Here is a 26,616-nt window from a genome sequence, read left to right as displayed (position 1 = left end):
AAGTGTCCGGACAGGAAGTGGTTAAAACAAACACAGCTGTGTCCAGGTAATCACTATTCCACAATGCATGGTAAAACCATTCTCTTGTGATCCAGTGCCACTCATTCTGAAAGCACCTTTTTTGGTGTGGTCCTTTAAAATGCTATAGTGCACATTAACATAGCGCACCAGTTGGAAAGGGCTCTTGAATTTTTTTTTTTCTTTAGTGAAGTGTGGATAAGTAGCAATTTTTTCTGTAATCAAGTGCAAGAGATGCTTCCAAAATTGTAGCTGTTACCCTATGGCTCTTTTAGCCCGTTTCAGGATGGCACAGCATGCTTTGCATTGATTGTGGTAAGAACCATGTGATAATTTTGCTTGATTGATAACTTTAGCACAATATAAAATGTACCTAAAGCCAGTTTTTTCTTTCGGATACAATAGAGGAGTGCTAGTAGCCATTTCAGATTTGTATTGTTGTCTCTATCACTGATAAGCAGATTCAGTCTCTCTGTTTACTAGAATAACCATTTTGGCAGGAACCGAAAGGAAGAGAAAATCCAAAATTTTCAGTTGTCATTAAGACAGGAGTAATGGGGAACACTTGCTGTAGTGACAACTAAGAGAGGATTTCCCTCACTTTGACAAAATTACTTCCTGTTGTGTCTAAAGCAGCAAAAAAAAACCTTGCATAGATATTAACTCTTCATTATGCTATCCAAAGGTCCCCCTTTAAAGTGTATGCATTAAGGTAAAAAACCTTCTGGGTGCAGCTCCCTCCTTGGTCCTCCCATACTTACCTGAGCTGCATCTGGATCCATCAATGTACATGAGAGGCACGGCCCTCCTGGGTCTTTCTCTCCTCATTGGCTCACACATCAGCAGGAGCCAATGAACAGAGAGTGGGGGTGCGGGGCCGAGCCACACTATGTGTGTGAAGGGACAATGTCCATTCACAGGAGCGAGGCTAGGGAGTGTAAGGGACCACCCAGCGGTACCTCTAGCAACCCACCGGTGAGGTGCTTCCAGAGTGCGGAATCTAAGTCCCAGAGCACTTATTCACCAGGGCCCCTGATGGTGGGGATGGACTTGTAGCGCTCTGAGACCAGGTCGCAGTTACTGGGCACACTCACCACTGGTAGAGGTATCCGCCGAGGGTTCCTGCAGAGGAAGAGCCTAATGTGAGAAGGCTGGGAGATCCCGACGGGATGGATGGATGAATGGCTGAGCGAGTGCGAGGTCAGGCAGGCCGGGTCGGTAACTATCGGGACGGTGTGGTACAAAGCAGCGGGCAGAGAGTAGTCGGGTCACACGCCAGGTCAACAACAGCAGGTCAGGTCCAATAGGGGGCATCCAGGAGAGAGGTCAGGCAAGCAAGAGTCAGGACAGGAGAAAACAGCAAGGTCAGGGCACAATCTGGGTCAGCAACTCACTTATTCACAGGTTCACAGGATACAGGATACAAGGAGACCAGAAGGCACTGAATGACAGCTCAGGGCCATTTAAATATCCCGCCCTGCGCTGTCATTGGTGCCAAGCGCGTGCCCGCGGTCTCTTCCGTGCATGCGCAAACTCGATTGCCGCGGTCGGCCAGGTCCCAGTGCCCGCGTCCCTGCACAGAGCGGTGCACTGCGCCGAGCCCAGTGCTGCGGCGATCCCCGACAGGGAGTGAGCCTGCTCGAGTATCCCCATAACAGGAGGCTTGCTATCAGGGGTAATTGGCTGGGGGGAGGAGCCAGGACCACCGGTGGTGGACCTACAAAGAAGAGGATCAGGGCTGCTTTGTGCAAAACCATTGCAAATACAGGTGAGTACAGGGGCGAACTGACCAGTCAAGCACTCGGGCACTGCCCAAGGGCCCGGGGTCAGTAGGGGGCCCCATGAGATGCCTCTGGTACCTTTCATTGGCTTTTTCATAGGCTTTTTTGGGTGTGGGCGAGGACACAGGGGCCCCATGAGTTGTCAGTCTGCCCCTGGGTGAGTATAATGTTTGTTATTTTAAAAAAAATCAACCTATAGAATCAGTTCGATTGATTTTGCAGCAAGGCCCAGAAATTTAAGAAAATGTTTTTTCAATCTACTCTAAAATACCCGCTGAGTCAATATTTATTGAAGTCAAAACATTCCGTTGTAAAATTCTATTGATTGGAATATGTGATTCTGGTTACCCTATTTCAAGATGTCATTATCTTAGATGTTCACCATTTCTTATTAATCTGTTACCTTGATTGTTAAAAGCTGTTGTTTAGTAAACAGATTGTAAAATATTGTGTCTTTGTTCTTATCTATATCTTAGTAAAAATAAAATATTGTTGGGGCATGATCTTTGCGGGATTCATTTTCCCAATGTCTAGGATACATCTAAATATTTATGACATTTAAAAGAAGTCAATTGTAAACCCAGTATATTATTTTAAAACAATTCTAAGTAAATGTCTTCTTTTTCGTTATTAGGTATCTTCTGTTGCATCCGATGAACTACAGTCAATAAGAAACGCAGACAATGTATCTACAGCAACAAAGACATCTATTCTTTCTTCACCAGTACTGCCTCCACCTCCACCTCCACCACCTACATTAGCTTCTGCTCCCAAACCCCCTCCGGTCTTAGCACACAACACTGTAGATGCAAGGGAAGCCTTAATGGAAGCTATCCGCTCTGGCCAAGGTGCTTCAAAACTGAAAAAGGTACTGTAGCAAAAATATCTATCTTTTTATTTTATTTCACATTGTAGTATTTTTTTTTGTTTACAAACGGTTTTATTTTGCAAAAGTAAACTGTAAAACAACAGTACATTTTCAAGTGATTCTTACAGCAAAAACAAGGCACTATTGAAAAATACAATGTAGAAAAGTATATTAACATAAAAAAGAGAGGAAATAGAAAAGAATAGATTGCAAGTACATGAAATATGTAGACAATAAAGTAGGCTGAATGATACATCTCTCAACAGTATACGCCAGTCAGCCTTCACTTGGAATGTTGTTAATGATGCAATAAATGTCTACAATCCTTCCATGATTCCCATTTTTTAGCAAATAAGTGCATCCCATCCAGTAAAGTATAATGAATACGTTCCATGAGCATCACAGCATCAACCCTGCGTAAAACAGAGGCCAAGGGTACAGCATTGGACTTCCAATGTAAGGCAATAGCCCATAAAGTGGCAATACAAATAGTATGTATCAGTCTCATAGTGGCAACAGGGACCCCCGGGACATGAGCCCCCCAATAGACAGGCCTGTATGGATAATCGTACCGGGGTACCCGCCAGTGAGGCAGCGACCTCAGATATCTTACGCCAAATCCACATTGTAGTATTTGTAATGTATAATATATTATAAATTGTAAGTGCACTTTAGCTTGTGTTGCCATTTTTACACCATGTAAGAAGCATTGTTGTTTCTTATTACACAGCTTTATCAAGCAAACGTTGTGCTTATATAAATAGTTTTTTTTTCTTTTCATAAGGTGGTTCACTAAAAATGATCATATTAACTTTAATAAAAACTAATGTCAAACCCTGGTTGTAATAAGGTTTAAATGTGTTAATATTTAATGTATTCCTTATTACATTGATGCATTATTTTGAAACAGCTCAAAGAATAAGTTCACCTGTAGTAATATGTTACATGTTACACCCATTTTTACGATGTAACATGTTATTATACACCCCCTAATCCTCTCTGTGTCAGCGGGCCTCCCTGCACCCATTGTCACAATTTAAAGGCAGTGCAGCTGTGCATAGCCCCGCCCACACAGCCTAGCCATTGATTTAAGGGAATCTGTGAACAAATGTACTACAAGTCCATCATAGCAGATGGCTTGCAGTTCTCCGTGAACTGCAAGGGCACTGGTGAGCACTCTAGTAGCTCATTAAGCCCAACATTGCACCCGCAATCTGCTGACCACCAGTGCAATGCTCTACAGCAGTGGTTCTCGGCCTTTTGGCTAAGATCAAGTGTAGTATCTGTTCTTGTCAGTGTCCAATGGGGGTGCTCCCGGCCATTCTAGCTTTGCGGGGATGGCTGTTGTATAGTACCCTCACTGGTATGATGGGGGTCTGGAAGGCTAGTACCGGGGGGACAGAAAGCGTGGTGCCCACGAGTAGAAGTTGGGGCCCGTGAGTAATTCCCCCGAGAAGACCGGAAGGACTCAGTACCTCCTGATTTGGACAGATCTACTTTGTCTGGCCAGGGGTTAGGAAGGCAGAAAGTCCGCAAACTCAGTGCCCCCTGAGTAGACGCCCTCAGGGGTGCCACTAGTAACACCTGGGTGTGGGACCCCACTGTGTGAAGATGGCACAAGGTCACTCTTTCACTCTTTTTGCACAAGCACCCTTAGGACCAGGCCTTTTGGCTAGGACCAGGGCAATTTTTGCTACAGGCCTCAGGGCCTGGTCTGTGCACAATTTGGCACGGCCACTTTTTTATTTTCTTTCTTTATTTATTCAATTTATTTACACTCCCACGTTTTGTCACTTTTTCTTACTTTTGTGTGTGTTTTCCACAGGATGGAGGGTGTGGGTCCTCGGGCCTGCCCTGAAGTCTAGGGGGAGGATGTGTGGCCTTTTGGTTCCTTCCTCCCCTGATCCCTAGGGGGTTTTCTCTTCGGGAGAGCCCCCTGACCAAGTACTGGATGTCCGGCTTCGGCTGGACATAAGGAACGGTGGTCCACCAGGCCTTTTGGCCAGGAGGACCAAATGGGAACCATGTCCCCGTCAGGAGCTTCGTGCCCCGGGGGATCAGGGTAGTGGTCCAACCCCTTCGGGGGTAGGACAAAACACACCCCTAAGTGCACTTTTTGTGTGGTGTTCGCACTTGCACTTTTTTGTGATCACTTACGGGTTTTTTGTTGTAGTTTGCACGTTTGCGGACTTAAAAAAAAAAAAGTAGTTCTCAACCTGTGGGTCGTGACCCCTTTGGGGGTAGAACGACCCTTTCACAAGGGTCCCCTAAGACCATCAGAAAACACATATTTCCGATGTGTAAAGAGCAGCTACTGTGTAGAAAGCAGCTGCTGTGTTGAAAGCAGCTACTCTGTTAAAAGCAGCTACTGTGTTGAAAGCAGCAGTATTGGAGGTAAAACGACACTCATGAATTATAATTACTGGGTAAATAATTTTATGGTTGGGGGTCACCACAACATGAGGAACTGTATTAAAGGGTCACGGCATTAGGAAGGTTGAGAACCACTGATCTACAGGCTTCTGAGAGAAAATAATACATGCACATTTTTTTACCTGCAAAATTATGTACATTTATATATTTTTTTTAACCTCCCTGGCGGTATTCCCGAGTGTAGCTCGGGGCAGAGTTTCAGTACCAAAAGCGGTAACCCCGAGCTACACTCGGGCTTACCATGCGGCGTTGCTCAGGGGGTCCCTGCAGCACTTACCTTGTTCTTCACTCCCACGATGTGTCCCCTGCAGCGTCCCCGGCCATCTCCTCCGGCCGATGCCGGCATCCGGCTTCCGAGTTCTGGTCCCTGTGACGTCGGGACGTACGGGCGCCGGAACCGGCGGCAAATTTGAAAATTTTAAAAAAATGACATTTTTTTTAAAACGATTATTTTATAGCAAAACATTCCTGTATCAAACCATTTCACATACATTTTGTCCCGAGTGCTTTGTCCGGCGCCCTGCCTGCATTTTGTCTGTTCTTTCTGCCTAGAAACTTAGAAAAGTCCATGGCGTCCAAAAAGCGTCCCTTTAGGTCAAAATCTGTTTTAGACCGGCTAGAGAACAGCGATAGTAAATCAGAACCACTTGCAGAATTGAGTGATAATGATTCGTGGGGAAATTCCTCATCAGACATTGAAAACGATTTTGCGACTTTGCTCAGCGATGTGCGAACTTGGCGCTCTATTTCAAATTTCAGTGTTTTTGGTTTGATTATATTATTGAATTAAATTTATTATTATATTATTATTTTTTATGAGTATTAAATTATAATTTATGATTTCGTGTTTCAAGTTTTATCATATCCGGGATGTTTACTAGACTCTTGTTCGGACAGATTTCAGTGAGTTATTCCTAAATTACAGCCTACAATAAAAAAACAACATATTTCCATGCAAACAAATGGTACCGCTTTCAGCACCAAAAATCTGAAATAATCAGACCGCTAGGGAGGTTAATGCTGTCTGTGTCTGAGGAGATTCTGGGGATTTGCTGTCTTTATTTGTCCTGGTAACCAATGTCACCAGGACCAAAAGTAAGGGATAAATCCACAATGTATAATTTACAGCAAAACACACAAAAAATACATGCAAAAAAATGGTACCGCTTTTGGTACAAAATTCCTGACATAATCATACCGCCAGGGAGGTTAAGGTTAGCGTTTTCTTTAATGGATGACCTTAAAATTAGTCAGCTACTACATGTGAGGCACTGATCAGTACAACTCATTAAAGTATAAAACATTTTGTAAGCCCAGCTATAATGTAAGGGTGTAACTGTATCCATTATGCAAAACAGACTCTAATATAGTTTAAGACTGGATAGCAAAGCCCACACCCTTACACTTCACCATGTTCAGAGGGGGCTTTCCTAAAGTCTGTGCAGTATCTACAGACAATTGTAGTCTTTTTTTTGTGGTTAGTTAATGTCAGCATGGATATCTCATTCATATGACCTGACTCACTACTGAACCAGTTACTTGAGTCAGAGTTGTACTAAGTGATTATAGTTTCTAGGGGTGCTCTAGGGCAGTGGTGGGCAACCTTTTTTTTTCAACTGAGCCAAATCTCGCCAAAACCACGATTGAAATTTATTTTGAGAGCCACATTTTTAAAACTGAAAATACATAGGATGGTACACTGTTTTTAGTTTCAATACGTTTTTATAGTAATTCATCCCCCATATAGTAATTCATCCCCCATATAGTAATTCATCCCCCATATAGTAATTCATCCCCCCTATAGTAATTCATCCCCCATATAGTAATTCATCCCCCATAGTAATTCATCCCCCATATAGTAATTCATCCCCCATAGTAATTCATCCCCCATATAGTAATTCATCCCCCATATAGTAATTCATCCCCCATAGTAATTCATCCCCCATATAGTAATTCATCCCCCATATAGTAATTCATCCCCCATAGTAATTCATCCCCCCTATAGTAATTCATCCCCCATAGTAATTCATCCCCCCTATAGTAATTAATCCCCCATATAGTAATTCATCCCCCATAGTAATTCATCCCCCGTATAGTAATTCATCCCCCATAGTAATTCATCCGCCATATAGTAATTCATCCCCCCTATAGTAATTCATCCCCCATATAGTAATTCATCCCCCATAGTAATTCATCCCCTATAGTAATTCATCCCCCCTATAGTAATTCATCCCCCCTATAGTAATTCATCCCCCATATAGTAATTCATCCCCCATAGTAATTCATCCCCCATATAGTAATTCATCCCCCATAGTAATTCATCCCCCATAGTAATTCATCCCCCATATAGTAATTCATCCCCCATATTAATTCATCCCTCATATAGTAGTAGTAAGTAAGTAGCAAGTAGTAAGCCAAGTCCCCCCTGTGTCAATTCACTTACCTTTGCTCCGCGCGTTCCTCTCGCCGTGTTCCCGCGCCGTTCCGGTCTTAAGGGCGGACTGTGAGAGGAGCCTAGCTCCTCTCACGTTCGTCACGCTGCCCTGCCTACACACATCTTGACAGCCAATCACTGGCTATCAGGATGTGAGTGGCAGCGAGACTGGCCAATCATTGCATTTGAGCGCGCTGCCCTGGCTGTTTTTTTTTTGGATCACGCTCCGCGGGCCGGATTAGAAGGTCCGCCGGGCCATAGTTTGCCCATTGCTGGGCTAGCTGCAGAGTCCTGACTTTTGGGGCGGCCGCCCGAGAGGAGAGAGGGGAGCGGGCGCCCGGCACACAGAAGAGCCGCATTAAAGTGTGTAAAGAGCCGCATGTGGCTCGCGAGCCACGGCTTGCCGACCACTGCTGTAGGGGTTAGAGCAGAGTTTTGTTGTGGGCCTCATCAGCAGTATGGTTGCCCTGAAAGGGCCGGTTGTATCTCTAAGATACACAGAGATCCCCACACCCCCTTATATCAGATGTTAAGAGCCCCCAACCCTCCCACAGTGCACCCACCTTACCTTGTGCTGCTGTCTGAAAGAAGGTGAGGGATGAGCTGGGAAGCAGAAAGTTCAGGGTCTGAAGGAGGACCAGAGGAGGGCTGCTGAATGCTGAGACCAGGGGAGGCAGAGGTGAGGAGCTGATGCGGCTGCACAGAGAAGCACAGGATCTGGTTGAGGAGCTCTTTCTTCCACTCTATTGCTGACTGTTGATACAAGGTGGGGGCAGAGTGGAGGGGGGTGCAGTAGGTGCAGGAAAGAAGTGAGGGTCACATGAAATGGCCCATTGTGCCAGATTTGGCCCTGGGGCCATGTTTTTGACACATGTGTGTTAGAGAGTCAATCAGTATGCAGTTTTACATTATCTATAGATTTAAAGCCACAGCCTTGAAATATCAGCCACCTTTGTGTAAACAAAAGGGTTTATTTATATAAAAGACATTGAGCTATAAATGCCACTCTCTGTTGAAATTAGCATTAAAGGTGGCCCAAACTCCATCTTACTTCATGACCTGAGCCCTATCACGATCCAGCTCTGTGCACAGGAACCTCGGCTCTCCTGGGTCTCTCTACTCATTGGCTGAGACACTGGCTCCCACTGCTGTCAATCACAGCCAGTGAGGAGGGAGAGGGGGTGGAATTGAGCCTCTCTCTGTGTCCCATTGACACACAGAGCTGTCTCGGGAGTAAATGCACACGAGTGGCCCCAGAGCAAGCTGCTTGCTCTGGGGGCACTTGGCAAGGAGGAGCCAGAAGTGCCAGCAGGGGACCTGAGAATAGGAGGATCGGTGCTGCTCTGTGTAAAACCATTGCACAAAGCAGGTAAGTATAATGTGTTTATTATTTCAAAGAAAATAATTAACCTTTGGAAATACTTTAAATTTGGTCAAAATCTGCAGTCAAATTAAGATGTTGGCACCCAAGCTTAAAGCGGTAGTAAACTTGTTCCAAACAAAAAATTTTTCCCCCCTTCACAGTAATATCATAATGTGCTAGTATGCATTGTATACTAGCACATTATGTGAAACCTACCTTAAAACAAAGCCCTCCAGCGGCGCGCTGTCACCGCTGACCAGGGGCGGACTGACCATTTGGAAACTCGGGCACTGCCCGAGGGCCCGGGGTCAGTAGGGGGCCCCATGAGATGCCCCTGGTACCTTTTTCATAGGCTTTTTTGAGTTTGGGCAAGGACACAGGGGCCCCATGATCCCCTATTGCCCGGGGGCCCCATGAGTTGTCAGTCCGCCCCTGCCGCTGACAGGCCTTCCATCTTCTTTCTGGGTTCCCAGGCTGCAGCTGCTTGAATGGCTGAGCCGCAGATGACGTCACTCCCGCGCATGTGCACAGGAGTTTCAGCCATGGCACACAGCTCTGAAGGAATGGCATGCCTGTGCATGCACCGATGATTTTACTGCCTGCAGCTCTGTAGATTATCTCCTAAATGGTGAACGTTTAGGAAATATTCATTTTATCTACAGGTAAGTTTTATTATAGGCTTACCTGTAGGTAAAATACAAATGAGAGTTTACTACCACTTTAAGCTTGCCATAAATGGCTTGAATCACACTCAATTCCTTAGAATCAGCTGAAATGTGAGCTGTAGGTGGCCCTGCCAACATCACCCTCAACTTTGAGAAACCAAGGGATCCAGACAGAAAAAAGTCGGCTCAACAGTGACTACAACTACTCAGCTGCAGGCAATGTTCAGGAATTCTGACAGCCAGTGTTATTGGCTATCAGAATACAATTGCTGGTAGTGGGAGATTAGTCCTTCCACATTGTTCAGCATGGATGTTAGTCCATTCACACTTTTTTGCATGAATGAGGGACTCTATGGATTTCTCGTTCAGCTTGTTGAGATTAAATCTTGTGATTTATGGCCAACTTCATTCCCTAAATCATGGTGCAAGCAATACATTTAGTTGTATGACTGCATAGCTATGAGATAAAGTCATTTTATGACTGTCAGTTGTACTTCAAATCAATTATTAATTGCTTACAAGAGTTACCATTGACGGCTTTAGACAGGATATCGCTCATGCACTAGAACCTGTAGTTTCAAATGAGTTACAGTCAGGTCCATAAATATTGGGACATCGACACAATTCTAACATTTTTTGGCTCTATACGCCACCACAATGGATTTGAAATGAAACGAACAAGATGTGCTTTAACTGCAGACTGTCAGCTTTAATTTGAGGGTATTTACATCCAAATCAGGTGAACGGTGTAGGAATTACAAAAGTTTGCATATGTGCCTCCCACTTGTTAAGGGACTAAAAGTAATGGGACAGAATAATAATCATAAATCAAACTTTCACTTTTTAATACTTGGTTGCAAATCCTTTGCAGTCAATTACAGCCTGAAGTCTGGAACGCATAGACATCACCAGACGCTGGGTTTCATCCCTGGTGATGCTCTGCCAGGCCTCTACTGCAACTGTCTTCAGTTCCTGCTTGTTCTTGGGGCATTTTCCCTTCAGTTTTGTCTTCAGCAAGTGAAATGCATGCTCAATCGGATTCAGGTCAGGTGATTGACTTGGCCATTGCATAACATTCCACTTCTTTCCCTTAAAAAACTCTTTGGTTGCTTTTGCAGTATGCTTTGGGTCATTGTCCATCTGCACTGTGAAGTGGCGTCCAATGAGTTGTGAAGCATTTGGCTGAATATGAGCAGATAATATTCCCGAAACACTTCAGAATTCATCCTGCTACTTTTGTCAGCAGTCACATCATCAATAAATACAAGAGAACCAGTTCCATTGGCAGCCATACATGGCCACGCCATGACACTACCACCACCATGCTTCACTGATGAGGTGGTATGCTTAGGATCATGAGCAGTTCCTTTCCTTCTCCATACTCTTCTCTTCCCATCACTCTGGTACAAGTTGATCTCGGTCTCATCTGTCCATAGGATGTTGTTCCAGAACTGTGAAGGCTTTTTTAGATGTTGTTTGGCAAACTTTAATCTGGCCTTCCTGTTTTTGAGGCTCACCAATGGTTTACATCTTGTGGTGAACCCTCTGTATTCACTCTGGTGAAGTCTTCTCTTGATTGTTGACTTTGATACACATACACCTACCTCCTGGAGAGTGTTCTTGATCTGGCCAACTGTTGTGAAGGGTGTTTTCTTTACCAGGGAAAGAATTCTACGGTCTTCCACCACAGTTGTTTTCCATGGTCTTCCAGGTCTTTTGGTGTTGCTGAGCTCACGGTGCGTTCCTTCTTTTTAAGAATGTTCCAAACAGTTGTTTTGGCCACACCTAATGTTTTTGCTATCTCTCTGATGGGTTTGTTTTGTTTTTTCAGCCTAATGATGGCTTCACTGATAGTGACAGCTCTTTGGATCTCATCTTGAGAGTTGACAGCAACAGATTTCAAATGCAAATAGCACACTTGAAATGAACTCTGGACCTTTTATCTGCTCATTGTAATTGGGATAATGAGGGAATAACACACACCTGGCCATGGAATAGCTGAGAAGCCAATTGCCCCATTACTTTTGGTCCCTTAACAAGTGGGAGGCACATACAGGACATGTTGTAAGTCCTATACCGTTCACCTGATTTGGATGTAAATACCCTCAAATTAAAGCTGACAGTCTGCAGTTAAAGCACATCTTGTTTGTTTCATTTCAAATCCATTGTGGTGGTGTATAGAGCCAAAAATGTTAGAATTGTGTCCATGTCCCAATATTTATGGACCTGACTGTATGGAGAGTTGCTTGTTTAGAAACCTTAACTTTTAGCTTTGGTGTTGAGCAATACCCGGTTTGAACTTACTTGTTTTATTAGAATTATCCTTCGGCTTGCATGAACAATCAAAACATTTGTCCCTTTGAAGTAAGTCATTGGGCTCTGACAAATCATACATTTACTTACAACTGTAAATATGCAGCAATTGTTTCATTAGCTTTTACATTCCTTTTGATAATAACATCATTTTGTTTATATCAGTCTGGCAGACATGAGAAAACAATGAAACAGTCATTTATTTCTGAGATCAGAAAAGACTATGATAATTTATTTGTGAGTGATCAAAAACTAAAGTACATTTTTTGCTATGACAACTTTTTTATTTTCAAATGCTGTTTCTGCAAATATATTGGTTTGTTTCCCAATACAACTATGTGTGCTTAATGCACAGATGTTAATTGGTTTTAAATGAAGTATTTTGTTCCATGACTATGGCAACGAGGACAGAATACTACATATTATGAAATGTATCCACCACTGTAAATATAAGGACATGAAGAGTTATATGAAGAGTTATCGTTAATGTACAAATTCCATGAAGTTTCAGAGTGAATTTTAAAGTGTTATTAAACACAAGTTTAAAAAATCATATTTAATGTCTTGATTGGACACTTTTGTCCTTTCTAATGTCTACCTCAAACAGAACATCCAGCAAATTTCTTTTATCTCCTCTGCTGCAACTTCCTTTATGAGAGTGGCTGAATTTGTTCTACATGGTCCCACTGTAGGTGGTTACATAGCCTCCTCGACACAATCCCAACCAGCGGCGGAATGACCATTTGGAAACTTGGGCACTGCCCGAGGGCCTGGGGTCAGTAGGGGGCCCCATGAGATGCCCCTGGTACCTTCCTCATAGGCTTTTTGAGTTTGGGCAAGGACACAGGGGCCCCATGATTCCCTATTGCCCGGGGGCCCCATGAATTGTCAGTCCGCCCCTGCTCCCAACAAGGACAGCAATATGCCCAGATGTAGCTAGCACTGGCACATTAACCCATAAAAATCTCTGCCTACACATCACCATTCACGGGCTTCAGCAGGACCAGGAAAACTAACCTGAATAAATGAAAATGTACATGTACACAGTAATGTTAGTGGGTGCTGATGTGATTTGTAACTTGAGCAGAGCAGTGCATATGACCATGATATACGTACACTGCTCATACCCATCAAAGCTGAAGTGAAAGAAAAAAACCTACATGAGGGCATGTGGATAGCACATTGATGAGGCAAAAAAGCTGTATGTGAATTTGAGGATTATAATAAACTGCAAGGGTGTAGTACTATATGCTGGATTTAGATGTTCATTTTACAATAATTGTTTAGTGACGCTTTAACATATATTGCAAAAATTATTATTATTATTATACAGTATTTATATAGCGCCAAAGGGTTTGCTCAGCGCTGTACATTATAGTGGGGGACAGAACATGAGACAAGACAGTAACAATACAATACACGAGGGGTTCGAGGGCCCTGCTCTTTCGAGCTTACAATCTAGGAGAAATGTATGTTTATTCTTATTTTACACTTAACCCCTAGCCTACAGGGCACTTCTACCCCCTTCCTGCCTACAGGGCACTTCTACCCCCTTCCTGCCTACAGGGCACTTCTACCCCCTCCCTGCCTACAGGACACTTCTACCCCCTCCCTGCCTACAGGGCACTTCTACCCCCTTCCTGCCTACAGGGTACTTATACCCCCTTCCTGCCTACAGGGCACTTCTACCCCTTCCTGCCTACAGGACACTTCTACCCCCTTCCCGCCTACAGGGCACTTCTACCCCCTTCCCGCCTACAGGACACTTCTACCCCCTTCCTGCCTACAGGGCACTTCTACCCCCTCCCTGCCTACAGGGTACTTATACCCCCTTCCTGCCTACAGGGCACTTCTACCCCTTCCTGCCTACAGGACACTTCTACCCCCTTCCCGCCTACAGGGCACTTCTACCCCCTTCCCGCCTACAGGACACTTCTACCCCCTTCCTGCCTACAGGGCACTTCTACCCCCTTCCTGCCTACAGGGCACTTCTACCCCCTTCCTGCCTACAGGGCACTTCTACCCCCTTCCTGCCTACAGGGCACTTCTACCCCCTTCCTGCCTACAGGACACTTCTACCCCCTTCCTGCCTACAGGACACTTCTACCCCCTTCCCGCCTACAGGGCACTTCTACCCTCTTCCTGCCTACAGGGCACTTCTACCCCCTTCCTGCCCAGGCCAATTTCCAGCTCTCAGTGCTGTCACACTTTCAATGACAATTGTGCAGTCATGCAACACTGTACCCATATGAAATTTTTATCATTTTTTTGTGACAAATAGAGCTTTCTTTTGGTGATTTTTATTTTTTCTTAAACAAACCAAAAACCACTGAAAATTTTGAAAAAAAAAAAAGGTTTTCTTAGTTTTTGTTATAACATTTTGTAAATAAGTGATTTCTCTCCTTCACTGATGTGCAGTAATGAGGCTGTAGTGATGAGCACTGATAGGCTGCACTGATGGACACTGATAGGTGGCCCTGATGGGCACTGATGAGGAGGCACTGGTAGGTGGCACTGATGGGCATTGACATGCATCACTGATAGGCGGCACTGATAGATGGCACTGATAGGTGGCACTGATAGGCAGCACTGACTAGCACTGTTAGGTGGCACTGACTGGCACTGCTAGATGGCACTAACGGGCACTGATAGGCGGCAATGATGCGTACTGATAGGCGGCACCGACTGGCACTGATAGGCGGCACTGATTGGCAGCACTGATAGGTGGCACTGATTGGCATTGATAGGTGGCACTGACTGACACTGATGGGTGACACTGAAACGCAGCTCATATGGGCACTGATATGTGGCATTGCTGTGCACTGGCAGGCACTGATATGTGGCATTGATGTGGCACTGATGGGCACTGGCACGTGGCACTGTTCAGCACTGACAGCTGGCATTGATGGACACTGACAGGTGGCCCTTCTGGGGCCACACTGATCATCAGGGCACACTGATCATCAGCTTGCTGCCTGAAAAATGTGATTCCTGTATTTACTCCACCTCCTGAAACTCCTCCACCAAGCACCTCTGTAGTTCAGAATGCAGGCTCTGTGAATTCTGTGACACAGAATTGTCTAACAACAATGTATAGCAATATGTGTCATGGAATTCAAGGAAACAAATGGGGATCTTCACAAGGTAAGTTTACATACTACAAGATTGTTCAGAATAATAGGAATAGGCTAGAAACAATTGAAATACAATGTGGAAAATAATATATGATTTTACATTTTGACCCAAGATATGGTTTAAGGTTGTCTCCTCTTTCTACCTTAATCAGGGCATCAACTTGCCTTTTTCCCCTACACCTCAAAGAGGTATCTCTTCATTGTTTAGAAGTAGTATTTGCAGTACGAGTTTACTTTTTTGCCACTGCTTCTATCCAAACTTTAGGTTCTCTATTTGTTTTGCCTGCGGGCTCTCGCAAAGGCTGCATCTTTTTCCACCATCAATAGGTGAATTAGGCAGGTTATCACTAAGGCTAAAACCTTCAAAAACTCCTTCTTTCCCTTTTAAGATTCACTTGACTCATTCACTCAGTGTCTCTTGGGCTTTTCAGCATTAGGCATCTGTTTGCCAGATTTGCAATGCTACTACCTGGTCCTCTGACACGTGTGACATTTTAGCAGGTGAATGTTCAGGCTCTAAAGCAGCTTTTTGAAATGAGAACCTTTTTCCTTTGTATTTGGCCTGTTGGCATTGTCTCCTGTGTTGCCCACCCTTGGAGACATCACATGGTCAAGGTTTAAAGGAGTCCTGTACTTTATTAAGAAACAACAACAACATTTTTGACTTACCTGTAAAATACTTTTTTTTTTAGCACAGTACAGGACACAAAACACCCTCCCCTCTGTGTTTTCCTATGATTGCAGGATGACTGTTCAGCAGAAGCTGGTCATTAGACTGGCTTCCGTTGAACAGACAGTGGTACACATGTACTGAAAGTTGGCCGGCTCAGTACATGTACATGTACAGTTGTGTTCAAAATAATAGCAGTCAGACATCACTAACCTGATCAATCACTGTTTTTGGTAGAAATTATATTTCTACATGGCAAATAATTTCCTAGCAGGTGTAGTAGAGTAATAGAAATCCAACAGACCCAACAGTCATGACATGCATGCTGCTGATTATGTGTAATTGAATCACTCATTGAAAGGGGCATGTTAAAAATAATCGCAGTGTGGAGTTCTATTAGTGAGGTCATTCATTCTTTGAAAAACAGGTGGCAATTATTGCCCTTATTTAAGGAAGGAAGGCAGCAAATGTTATACATTCTGGTTACAGTGCATTTCTCTCTGAAATTCTGAGGAAAATGGGTCGTTCCAGACATTGTTCAGAAGAACAGTGTACCTTGATTAAAAAGTTGATTGGAGAGGAGAAAACATATAAAGAAGTGCAGAAAATGATAGGCTGCTCAGCTAAAATGATCACAAATGCTTTAAAATGGCAACCAAAACCTGAAAGACGTGGAAGAAAGCGAAAAACTACCATTCGAATGGATAGAAGAATAGCCAAAATGGCGCGGACTCAGCCAACAATCAACTCCAGGAAGATGAAAGAAGGTCTAAAGTTCCCTGTGAGGACTGTTACAATTAGAAGACGCCGATGTGAAGCCAAGCTATCTGCAAGAAGCCCCCACAAAGTACCACTGTTGGGAAATGTGCTGAAGAGGTTACAATCTGCCAAAGAGCACATTGACTGGCCTAAAGAGAAATGGCGCAACATTTTGTGGACGGATGAAAGTAAGATTGTTCTTTTTGGGTCTAGTGGGCGGAGACAGTTTGTCAGACGACCCCCAAACACTGAATTCAAGCCACAGTACACTGTGAAGACAGTGAAGCATGGTGGTGCAAGCATCATGATATGGGGATGTTTCTCATACTACGGTGTTGGGCCTATTTATCGCATACCAGGGATCATGGATCAGTTTGAATACATCAGAATACTTGAAGAGGTCATGCTGCCTTATGCTGAAGAGGAAATGCCCTTGAAATGGGTGTTCCAACAAGACAACGACCCCAAACACACCAGTAAACGTGCAACATCTTGGTTCCAGACCAACAAGATTGACGTTATGGAGTGGCCAGCCCAATCCCCGGATCTTAATCCAATAGAAAACTTGTGGGGTGACATAAAAAATGCAGTTTCTGAGGCAAAACCAAGAAATAGAGAACTGTGGAATGTCGTCCAATCATCCTGGGCTGGAATACCTGATCACAGGGGCCAGAAGTTGGTTGACTCCATGCAACACAGATGTACAGCAGTTCTCAGAAACAGTGCGACTACAACCAAATATTCATGAAGTCATTCAAAGGAAAGCAAAATCTTCAAATATTTCTCAGTTTATATAGTGAATGTTTGAGTTTGTAAAGAAGAATACAAACACTGCGATTTTTTTGAACCGTCTAATATTCACTTTTCTTCCATTTTTTTAGAGGAATAACACAAATTTGATGTATTTTTCTTCATGTTTTGATTTGGAATAGAATGTGTCGTGTTCCCAATGCATTTGTGTGTATGGAAATAAAAGCTATTAGAAGGATTTTGAGCGTTATTCACTTTTTTCAACACACTGCTATTATTTTGAACACAACTGTATACCCATCTTTAGTCAAATTTAACCTCAAACTTCTGTCTCCTTTTCTGGGGCATCTGCCATCATATTTGTTTGGAAATTCACACTGGGATGTCTTCTTCATAGTGCCTATCATGATAAGTATATGGCCTGAATGCTTATGTTGGGACCGCCACAAGTTTGAAAGATCCTCATATATTCCTCAATGGCTAGAGCATAATTCATATGGTCAAGTTCCTTTTTATGGACATTGTTCTGCCAGTCTGTTTTGCTCCTTTATAGGATAAGTATACAAAGAGGTGGTAAGATACACTGATATTGATCCTCCTCTGAACGGTTTCCCTTAGGTGGGTACAAGAGGAAGGTGGAGACATTAGTTGTATCTTTTTTTTACCTCGTATGGAGTACATCCAATCATAGGACTGATTGTGGATATTGCTTTTGTCCTTTATGACTAACTTGCCAGTTATGGAAATTTTCTTGAAGTGCATAGTTATGGTGCAAGAGGAAGTAGAAACAAGAGGTATGTGTATTGCAGAATATAGTACCCTCCTCTGGACTGCATTCTTTAGGATACATGGGGATCTTTTCCATCAAACATTTCTACTGTGATCATTCCTTGTATGGCATCAACCCATCAGTTATTTTCGGAGCCAAAATTTTAGAGTTGGATTTTAGAGATCACTATACTGAGCTGTATTTTTTGCATTGGAATAGTATTCAAATAGCCAATAATATATTTAGCAACAGGAAACATCCATACATGAATATGAATAAATTAATTTTTAATATACAGGTGAAACTCAAAAAATTTGAATATCGTGCAAAAGTTCATTTATTTCAATAATGCAACTTAAAAGGTGAGACTAATATATGAGACTCATTACATGCAAAGCAAGATAGTTCAAGCCGTGATTTGTCATCATTGTGATGATTATGGCTTACAGCTCATGAAAACCCCAAATCCACAATCTCAGAAAATGAGAATATTACATGCAATCAATAAAACAAGGATTGTACATAGAACAATATCGGACCTCTGAAAAGTAGAAGCATGCATATGTACTCAGTACTTGGTTTGGGCCCATTTTGCAGCAATTACTGCCTCAATGCGGCATGGCATGGAAGCTATCAGCCTGTGGCACTGCTGAGGTGTTATGGAAGACCAGGATGCTTCAATAGCGGCCTTCAGCTCTTCTGCATTGTTCGGTCTCATGTCTCTCATTTTTCTCTTGGCAATGCCCCATAGATTCTCTATGGGGTTCAGGTCAGGCGAGTTTGCTTGCCAATCAAGCACAGTAATCCCACGGTCATTGAACCAGGTTTTGGTGCTTTTGGCAGTGTGGGCAGGTGCCAAGTCCTGCTGGAAAATGAAGTCAGGATCCCCATAAAGCTCGTCTGCGGAAGAAAGCATGAAGTGCTCCAAAATCTCCTGGTAGACGGCTGCGTTGACCCTGGACTTAATGAAGCACAGTGGGCCAACACCAGCAGATGACATGGCTCCCCAAATCAACACAGACTGTGCAAAAGTTGCTCTCATCAGAAAAGAGGACTTTGGACCACTGAGCAACAGACCAGGTCTGTTTTTCTTTAGCCCAGGTAGGACGCTTCCAGGAGATTTTGGAGCACTTCATGCTTCCGTCCACAGACGAGCTTTATGGGGATGCTGACTTCATTTTCCAGCAGGACTTGGCACCTGCCCACACTGCCAAAAGCACCAAAACCTGGTTCAATGACCGTGGGATTACCGTGCGTGATTAGCAAGCAAAATCGCCTGACCTGAACCCCAAAGAGAATCTATGGGGCATTGCCAAGAGAAAGATGAGAGACATGAGACTGAACAATGCAGAAGAGCTGAAGGCCGCTATTGAAGCATCCTGGTCTTCCATAACACCTCAGCAGTGCCACAGGCTGATAGCTTCCATGCCACGCCGCATTGAGACAGTAATTGCTGCAAAAGGGGCCCAAACCAAGTACTGAGTACATATGCATGCTTATACTTTTCAGAGGTCTGATATTGTTCTATGTACAATCCATGTTTTATTGATTGCATGGAATATTCTAATTTTCTGAGATTGTGGATTTGGGGTTTTCATGAGCTGTAAGCCATAATCATCACAATGATGACAAATCACGGCTTGAACTATCTTGCTTTGCATGTAATGAGTATATCTCATATATATTCGTTTCACCTTTTAAGTTGCATTACTGAAATAAATGAACTTTTGCACCATATTCTAATTTTTCGAGTTTCACCTGTATATGTTTTATACAGGGGCGGACTGACAACTCATGGGGCCCCCGGGCAATAGGGGATCATGGGGCCCCTGTGTCCTTGCCCAAACTCAAAAAAGCCTATGAAAAAGGTACCAGGGGCATCTCATGGGGCCCCCTACTGACCCCGGGCCCTCGAGTTTCCAAATGGTCAGTCCGCCCCTGATTTTGTATGTTTATATTTATGTATAATTAATGGTGTTGTTTGCAAAAAATGGTGGCCACATATATATTTAACACGTATATGATTATTATATAAACCCACCAGATTCTGGTTGACCCCATAACTAATCTTTTTTGCTTTGGGTAAACATCATATTTGTTTCCTTTTACATTGTCATTCCCTGTGAAATAATCAACAGGCATGTAACATTCTTGCAGGGACATCTTCTGGTATTTCATTTCCTATTTTCTAGATTAAGGTTGGGAATATCTGCCCTGTTTTTTCAAAGGTCTGAATTGATGGTGCTTACAGAACATAAGATTTCTTACCATAGTAGGGCGTCCTGCTAGCTGGAGGAAAAATACAAAAGCCCTGGGCAAGTAAGTTCTGTTTCCTATCTGCATTTTGAAGATTATCTTTCAGTTGTGATTGAAGTGTGGCTTTACAAGAAAACCTTTTAGCATAATATTTTTAAATATCCAGGAATACCAAGAAGCTTTTTAAATATACTATATATGCCTATTAGGTTTTCCCTGTGCTTTTAAAGCTACCATCACAGGTCCAGTGGAAACATTGCATTGTTTGCATTTAACTTGTCCTTGTTGGCACTGTAACTGCAGTTAAGGCTTGAGAACAAAGAAGAGGTCTGCTTCACATACCTCTTTGCTGATTTTTGTGCTCTTAGGCAGGGGCGGACTGACCATTTGGAAACTCGGGCACTGCCCGAGGGTCCGGGGTCAGTAGGGGGCCCCATGTGATGCCCCTGGTACCTTTTTCATAAGCTTTTTTGAGTTTTGGCAAGGACACAGGGGCCCCATGATCCCCTATTGCATGGGGGGTCAGTAGGGGGCCCCATGAGATGCCCCTGGTACCTTTTTCATAGGCTTTTTTGAGTTTTGGCAAGGACACAGGGGCCTCATGATCCCCTATTGCCCGGGGGCCCCCTGAGTTCTCAGTCCGCCCCTGCTCTTAGGATATTCTTGCCTCTCATAATTTGTGTGAATACTGGGCTACTGTTACTGTCTACTATGGGAAAACCTAAGCAATTAGATGTTGTCTCACATCACAAGTTAAATGTAATTTCAGGTTCATTAAGATCACATGACACATGGTAATTTTTCCACCTCTACACACTCAAACAAATATTTTTTTGGCCTTGTCCTTTTGCCCCTTTTTCTGTTTATTGAACAAATGAGGATTCAAAAATACTTCACAATTACAGAGAACAGTGTGTGCCAGCTGAACTTCCAAACTCCTGGTAAACATTTGTCTTTTATAGATAGTGTTATTGGCAGCATATTCACATAAAGAGTGTCATGACCACTCAAGATATTACTATCACCTGTCTTTAGTTAGTGAGGGAATGGGATAATAGCACAGCATGTTAAATAATGGCAAATATGTTAAAATAATGCAGGGGCCTAAAACGTAAATCCCAAGTGAAAAGCCTTTATCCATTAGCCGCCCGCCTATAGCCGTTTGGTGGCCGCAAAAATGCTGCAGCATTCCGGGGTGTACGTCATTTGGCGTCCTCCCGCACATGCACAGTTCACGCGGTTGCAGAGCCACGCAGCGGCGTGATCTGTCAGATCTGAGTACCGGCCCCCGTTGCCGGTACCATGTGACCTGCTGTGACCAATCACAGCAGGTCACATGACAGTTGTATACAACGGATGGCTTCATTCATGCCATCCATTGTATACTACTGCCTAGCTGTGAATGGTCACAGCAGGCACATGCACATGTCATGTGATTAGCTGTGGCCAAATCACAGCTAAGCACAAAAAAAAAAAAAACACCTGAATGAATCGATGTCATTCAGATAAATGCTTGCTTATAGCAAAGTAATTCTTTGCTATAAGCAAATTGTGTAAAAAAAAAAAAAAATACTGATCACTTCCCCAAAGTAGTACAATGTTACTATGGTAACATTGTACTACTTTGGTCATAGTAAAATATGAAAAAAAATCTTAAAAAAAAAATGTAATAAAAAAATAAAAATATATATATATTTTTTTTTCATACTGTTACCAGTCAGTGTCCCTGATCACCGCCATGCCAGTTATATGATGACGCTGTACTGCACTGGTGACAGTATGTACAAAAAAAATAGTGAAAATTATTTTTTTAATTTTTTAATTTTCCGAAAAATTATGACAAAAAAATACAACTTCAAAAAACTCGCCATTCCTCTTATGAAGTACGTCGGACTGTCTACTCTGCAAAAAGGGGTCATTTGGGGGATATCTGTACTGTTCTGACTTTCTTGGACCTCAAGAAATTAGATTGGCTTTCAGTACTTCAGGATTGATCAATTTTCAGATCTATACCATAGTTTGTGAACTCTATAACTTTCCTACAAACTAAATAATACATCCTAATTTGGGTTATTTTCACCAAAGACATGTAGCAGAATACATCTCGGCCTAAATTTATGAAGAACAATTATTTATTTGTAAACTTTTATAACAGAAACAAAGAAAAACGTGTTTTTTTTTCAAAATTTTCGGTCTTTTTTTGTTAATTTAGCAAAAAATAAAAACCCCAGTGGTGATTAAATACCACCAAAAGAAAGCTCTAGTTGTGTGAAGAAAATGATAAAATTTTAGTTTGGGCAGAATGTTGTAGGACCGCGCAATTGTCATTCAAATTGTGAGAGCGCTGAAACCTGAAAACTGGCCTGGGCAGGAAGGTGTAAAATTGCCCGGTATTGAATTGGTTAATTTAAAAAAAAAAAAAAAAAAAGGACATTGCTTACTATTATTCTGATGTGTTTCTTGTGCTGCTGGCTCCTGCATTCATTGAGATCTTCCTCCATCAACCCCTCACCCACTCTCAACATCACTATAACCTTCTGGTACAGTTGGGGATAATGGAGCTGACAGACCTGTGACAGGCACTCATCAAGGGTGCCTAATTATGCCCAGCTCCTCCATTTATAGACGTTCTACTATATCCACTATGAATGGAACATGCTCTATAAGAGGGGGACAGGCAGATGAATGAAAGTTCCACTTCCAAATAATATATATTATAATTACTTGCGAGCCACTGAGGTATGAGATAGCAATTAAATATATAGGTCAGCAGGCATCTATTCACATCCTCATATAAATGTGTTTTGTAGTATTATACAGTAAATTGATTAATTATTGCCACGCCCTAAATGTGAGATATGAATATTTCCAGAAATAATGAACAATCCAAGTCAACTTATTACAACTTCAAAATAAATCAATAATAAAATGTGAAAAAAAAAACGTGAAAAAAATATCATATTATAAGTAATAAAAATGAATGGTGTCCAAAAAAAGTCTATATAAATTCAATTAAAATTGATTGCAGATGGATTCTTGCTGGAATATAGATACTTACATGCGCTCACCTTCCATTTAGCCCACTGCTAGGCTAACACAGCTTTATGATGCTTATCCTTGATGGATATCTTTAGAGACTCCCTTGGATACTCCTGATGATTGATAGTGGATGATTGTGGGTCTGTGGGTTAGCTTTCTCTCATGGAAATAAAAAGTGCTCCATCTCTTTGTATTATTCCTCATTAGTATAGTGGGAAAGAAAAAGGTACATAGTGTCGTTTTTTAAAAGAACAGTTTTATTCACAACTTCTTCTTATGCACTCACAAGTATTCAGTATAAAAAGTACTGAGTTAAAGTTCCACTTCCTCCATTTATAGGTCGTGTTTCATTCATAGAAAGTTATGGTAAGGCTTCTATGACTGGAGGAGGCACGTGGAAAGTTCAGGTCTGTTAATCCTCTGAAGATTACGGCAGTAGGGGTAGGGTATCAATGGAAGAAACTTTCAGTGAATGGATGAGGAGGAACTTTCATTTATCTGCCCATCCTTGATTTAAAAGGCAGACATAATCAGACACCTATGCTGAATGGCTGTGATATGTCTGTCAGATCTATTAACCCCACTGCACCAGAAGACTGCGGCAACAGGGGTAGCATGGATGAAGGAAGATTTCAATGAATGCAGGAGCCAGCAGCACAAGGGACAAGTTTAAATAGCATAAACCAGTGCTTTGGATATTACCCTTACTTCACCACAGCAGACGTACATAATGCTGTACAAATCGTTTCAGCCCTTATAAATAATTTCAATTCTTATACAGCGCTATTGGCTTTTGTGAGGCCAAATAAAGTGCAACCTTTTACAAAAGTGTATATCAAAAAAAGTCCTATAAAATGATATACTGGTCCACCGTTAACTACTTTCACATCTAAATAAAGTTCAACATATTTCAATAAAGTGTCCTATGTGCATCAATAAAGTATCTCTGTGCATTAAAGTGTCCTTGTGCTTCCAATTAATCACAGTGTAGTACAAAACAACTTGTTTCTTATTAAAGTGTCATACGGTGCTTAGTATCATGGATAACCGCCATTTGCTTTCCTTTTTTCTGGGCTGGCTGTGCTCCTTCCTTTTATGTATCTCACATAACATGTAAGGAGTGATGGAGGGAGACTACCATAGTGTCAAATCTTTAAAAAAAAAAAAATTATTCCATTAAAACACTTCCACGGTGCTTACTGCCATTGTTAGGTGCAAACCCTTGCACCAGGATAAATGCGCATGTTGTAGCATATTATTATTATTATTATTATTATTATACAGTATTTATAAAGCGCCAATAGTTCGCTCAGCGCTGTACATTACAAAGGGGGACAGAACATGTGACAGAACAATAACAATACAATGCAAAACATGAGGGGATCGAGGACCCTGCTCCTTGGAGCTTACAATCTAGGAGGGAGGGGATGGTGGCACAGGAGGAGATAGCTGTGGGGGATGGGGTGGTAGGAGGAGTGGAGGAGGTTGGCAAGTTAGCAGGGGGTGGGGTAGGCTTCCCTGAAGAGATGGGTTTTCAGGGTGCGCCTAAAGGAGAGGAGAGTAGGTGATAATCTAATGGGTTGGGGCAGGGAGTTCCAAAGGATGGGTGACACCCTGGAGAAGTCCTGGAGGCGGGCATGGGAGGAGGAGACCAGGGAACTAGAGAGAAGGAGGTCTTGTGAGGAGCGGAGTGTGCGTGCTGGGCGGTACTTGGATATTAGGTCAGTGATGTAGTTCGGGGCATATCAATAATATAGGTAGCTCAGATGTGGCTCTAGGCTCTCTCACCGCCACTTTCTCCTTCTAATTCCTGAGTCCACCACTTCCGAGTTCGCTGTATGGGATGACGTCACTTCCTGCTACGCCCCAACGCGGCATTTCATCGTCCTGATGTTCTCAAGTGGCTCTCAGTGGCCCAGTGAGAGACTGAGCCCCTTTTTGGTCCAGGCTTCTGGACTGAGCTTCTGAGCTTCTTTTCAGATACTGTTCCAGCTCTGTGACCTCAGGCGACAACAGGCTTTAGCTCACTGTCAGCTGAAAACAGATCACAGTAGTGCAGACTGAACTGCACTTCTGTGATCCATAGAAGTATAGCCAAAAAAGCTTTGGTTATACTTCTCCTTTAACTGCTTTGCTTCTGTAAGCATCCCTATACAAAATAATAGATCTCAGAGTGGCTGATCCTCCTGGGCTGCTGTGCAGAGTTCACAGGAGGCTGATAACAAGACAGAAATACCTGCTTATGCTAATGAAAATACATTTAATTCATGTATGCATTCATAACAGGATTAAATAGCATTTCATATTTTTGAAGAAGCATTTAGAAATATTTAATGTATAATTTGTGCCATAACTGGAATAACGGCGAAGGAGCTATGGTGTCTATGTAATCATTTACAATTTATTTTTGTCTATTTCTCAGCATTCCCTTTAAAATTGTGATATTTTTATCAAAATGTTTTTATAAATTAGAAAAAAAAAATAAAGCCCAGCTCCAAGATAATAGCAACCGAAGCCCCCTTGTCAGGAGCCGCCGCGGCATGTGGCTCGGTGCATGGCGCAGTGTGCCGACTCGCACTGGTGTGCGGGCACTAGGTCCTGGCCGGCCGCGGCAACGACGGGACTCGCGCATGCGCACTCGGGACTGCGGATGCTCACCTGGCACCAATGACAGTGCAGGGCGCGGTATTTAAATCCGCTCTGCACTGACACTGGTTGCCGTATGGTCTATCCTGTTATCCCTGCTCCTGTATCCGTGCTGTTTTGATTGTTGCCGACCCAGATCATTCCTGACTTCGCTATGTTCTGCTCTGACCCCTTGCTTGCCTGACCTCTCTTCTGAATGCCCCTCATTGGATCTGACCCTCTGTTACTGACCCGGCGAGTGACCCGACTATTCTCTGCCTGCCGCCTTGAACCTCGCTGTCCCCACGGTTACCGACCCGGCCTGTCTGACCACGCTTCTGCTCAGCCATCCATTCATCCGTCTCGGATACATCCGCCTCTTCATATCAAGCTCTCATCCTGCGGATACCTCTGGCGGATTCCTCTCCCACGGGTGGGTGTACTCAGGGACCGCGACCTGGTCTCTGTCTGCTGCAAGTCCATCCCCACCATCAGGGGCCCTGGTGAACAAGCAGACTGGGACTTAAACTCCGCATTCTCGGGAATCCTATTCCGTGGGTTACTAGAGGCCCCTCCAGGTGGTTCCTTACACCCCTACCTCCCACTAATTAACCGCTGGTATGAAAAAAAAAATCCAAATGGCCATTTTACGTACCTGAAGCAATGGCCACGTAACCATCATTTTCTTCTGTTTACTTCTTGGGGTGTCCACATCACTGCCTGCATTATGTGGACATTT

The 26,616-nt window shown here is 43.1% G+C and overlaps 1 protein-coding gene and 1 pseudogene across 1 annotated transcript in view; both read left to right on the top strand.

Annotated features, from left to right (window-relative positions):
* COBL (cordon-bleu WH2 repeat protein) overlaps positions 1–26,616 on the top strand; it is a 570,333-nt gene that overhangs the window by 527,160 nt on the left and 16,557 nt on the right. The window contains 1 exon segment of the mRNA XM_089654939.1: positions 2,434–2,667. Coding sequence (XP_089511065.1) covers positions 2,434–2,667 — 234 coding nt within the window.
* On the top strand, positions 3,912–4,027 carry LOC149444109 (U2 spliceosomal RNA; annotated as a pseudogene).

This window comes from Staurois parvus, unplaced genomic scaffold, assembly GCF_062004578.1.
Source record: "Staurois parvus isolate SC_StPar_1 unplaced genomic scaffold, SC_StPar_1.0 ptg000814l, whole genome shotgun sequence".
NCBI lineage: Eukaryota > Metazoa > Chordata > Amphibia > Anura > Ranidae > Staurois > Staurois parvus.
This window is presented reverse-complemented; position numbering and strand designations above follow the sequence as displayed.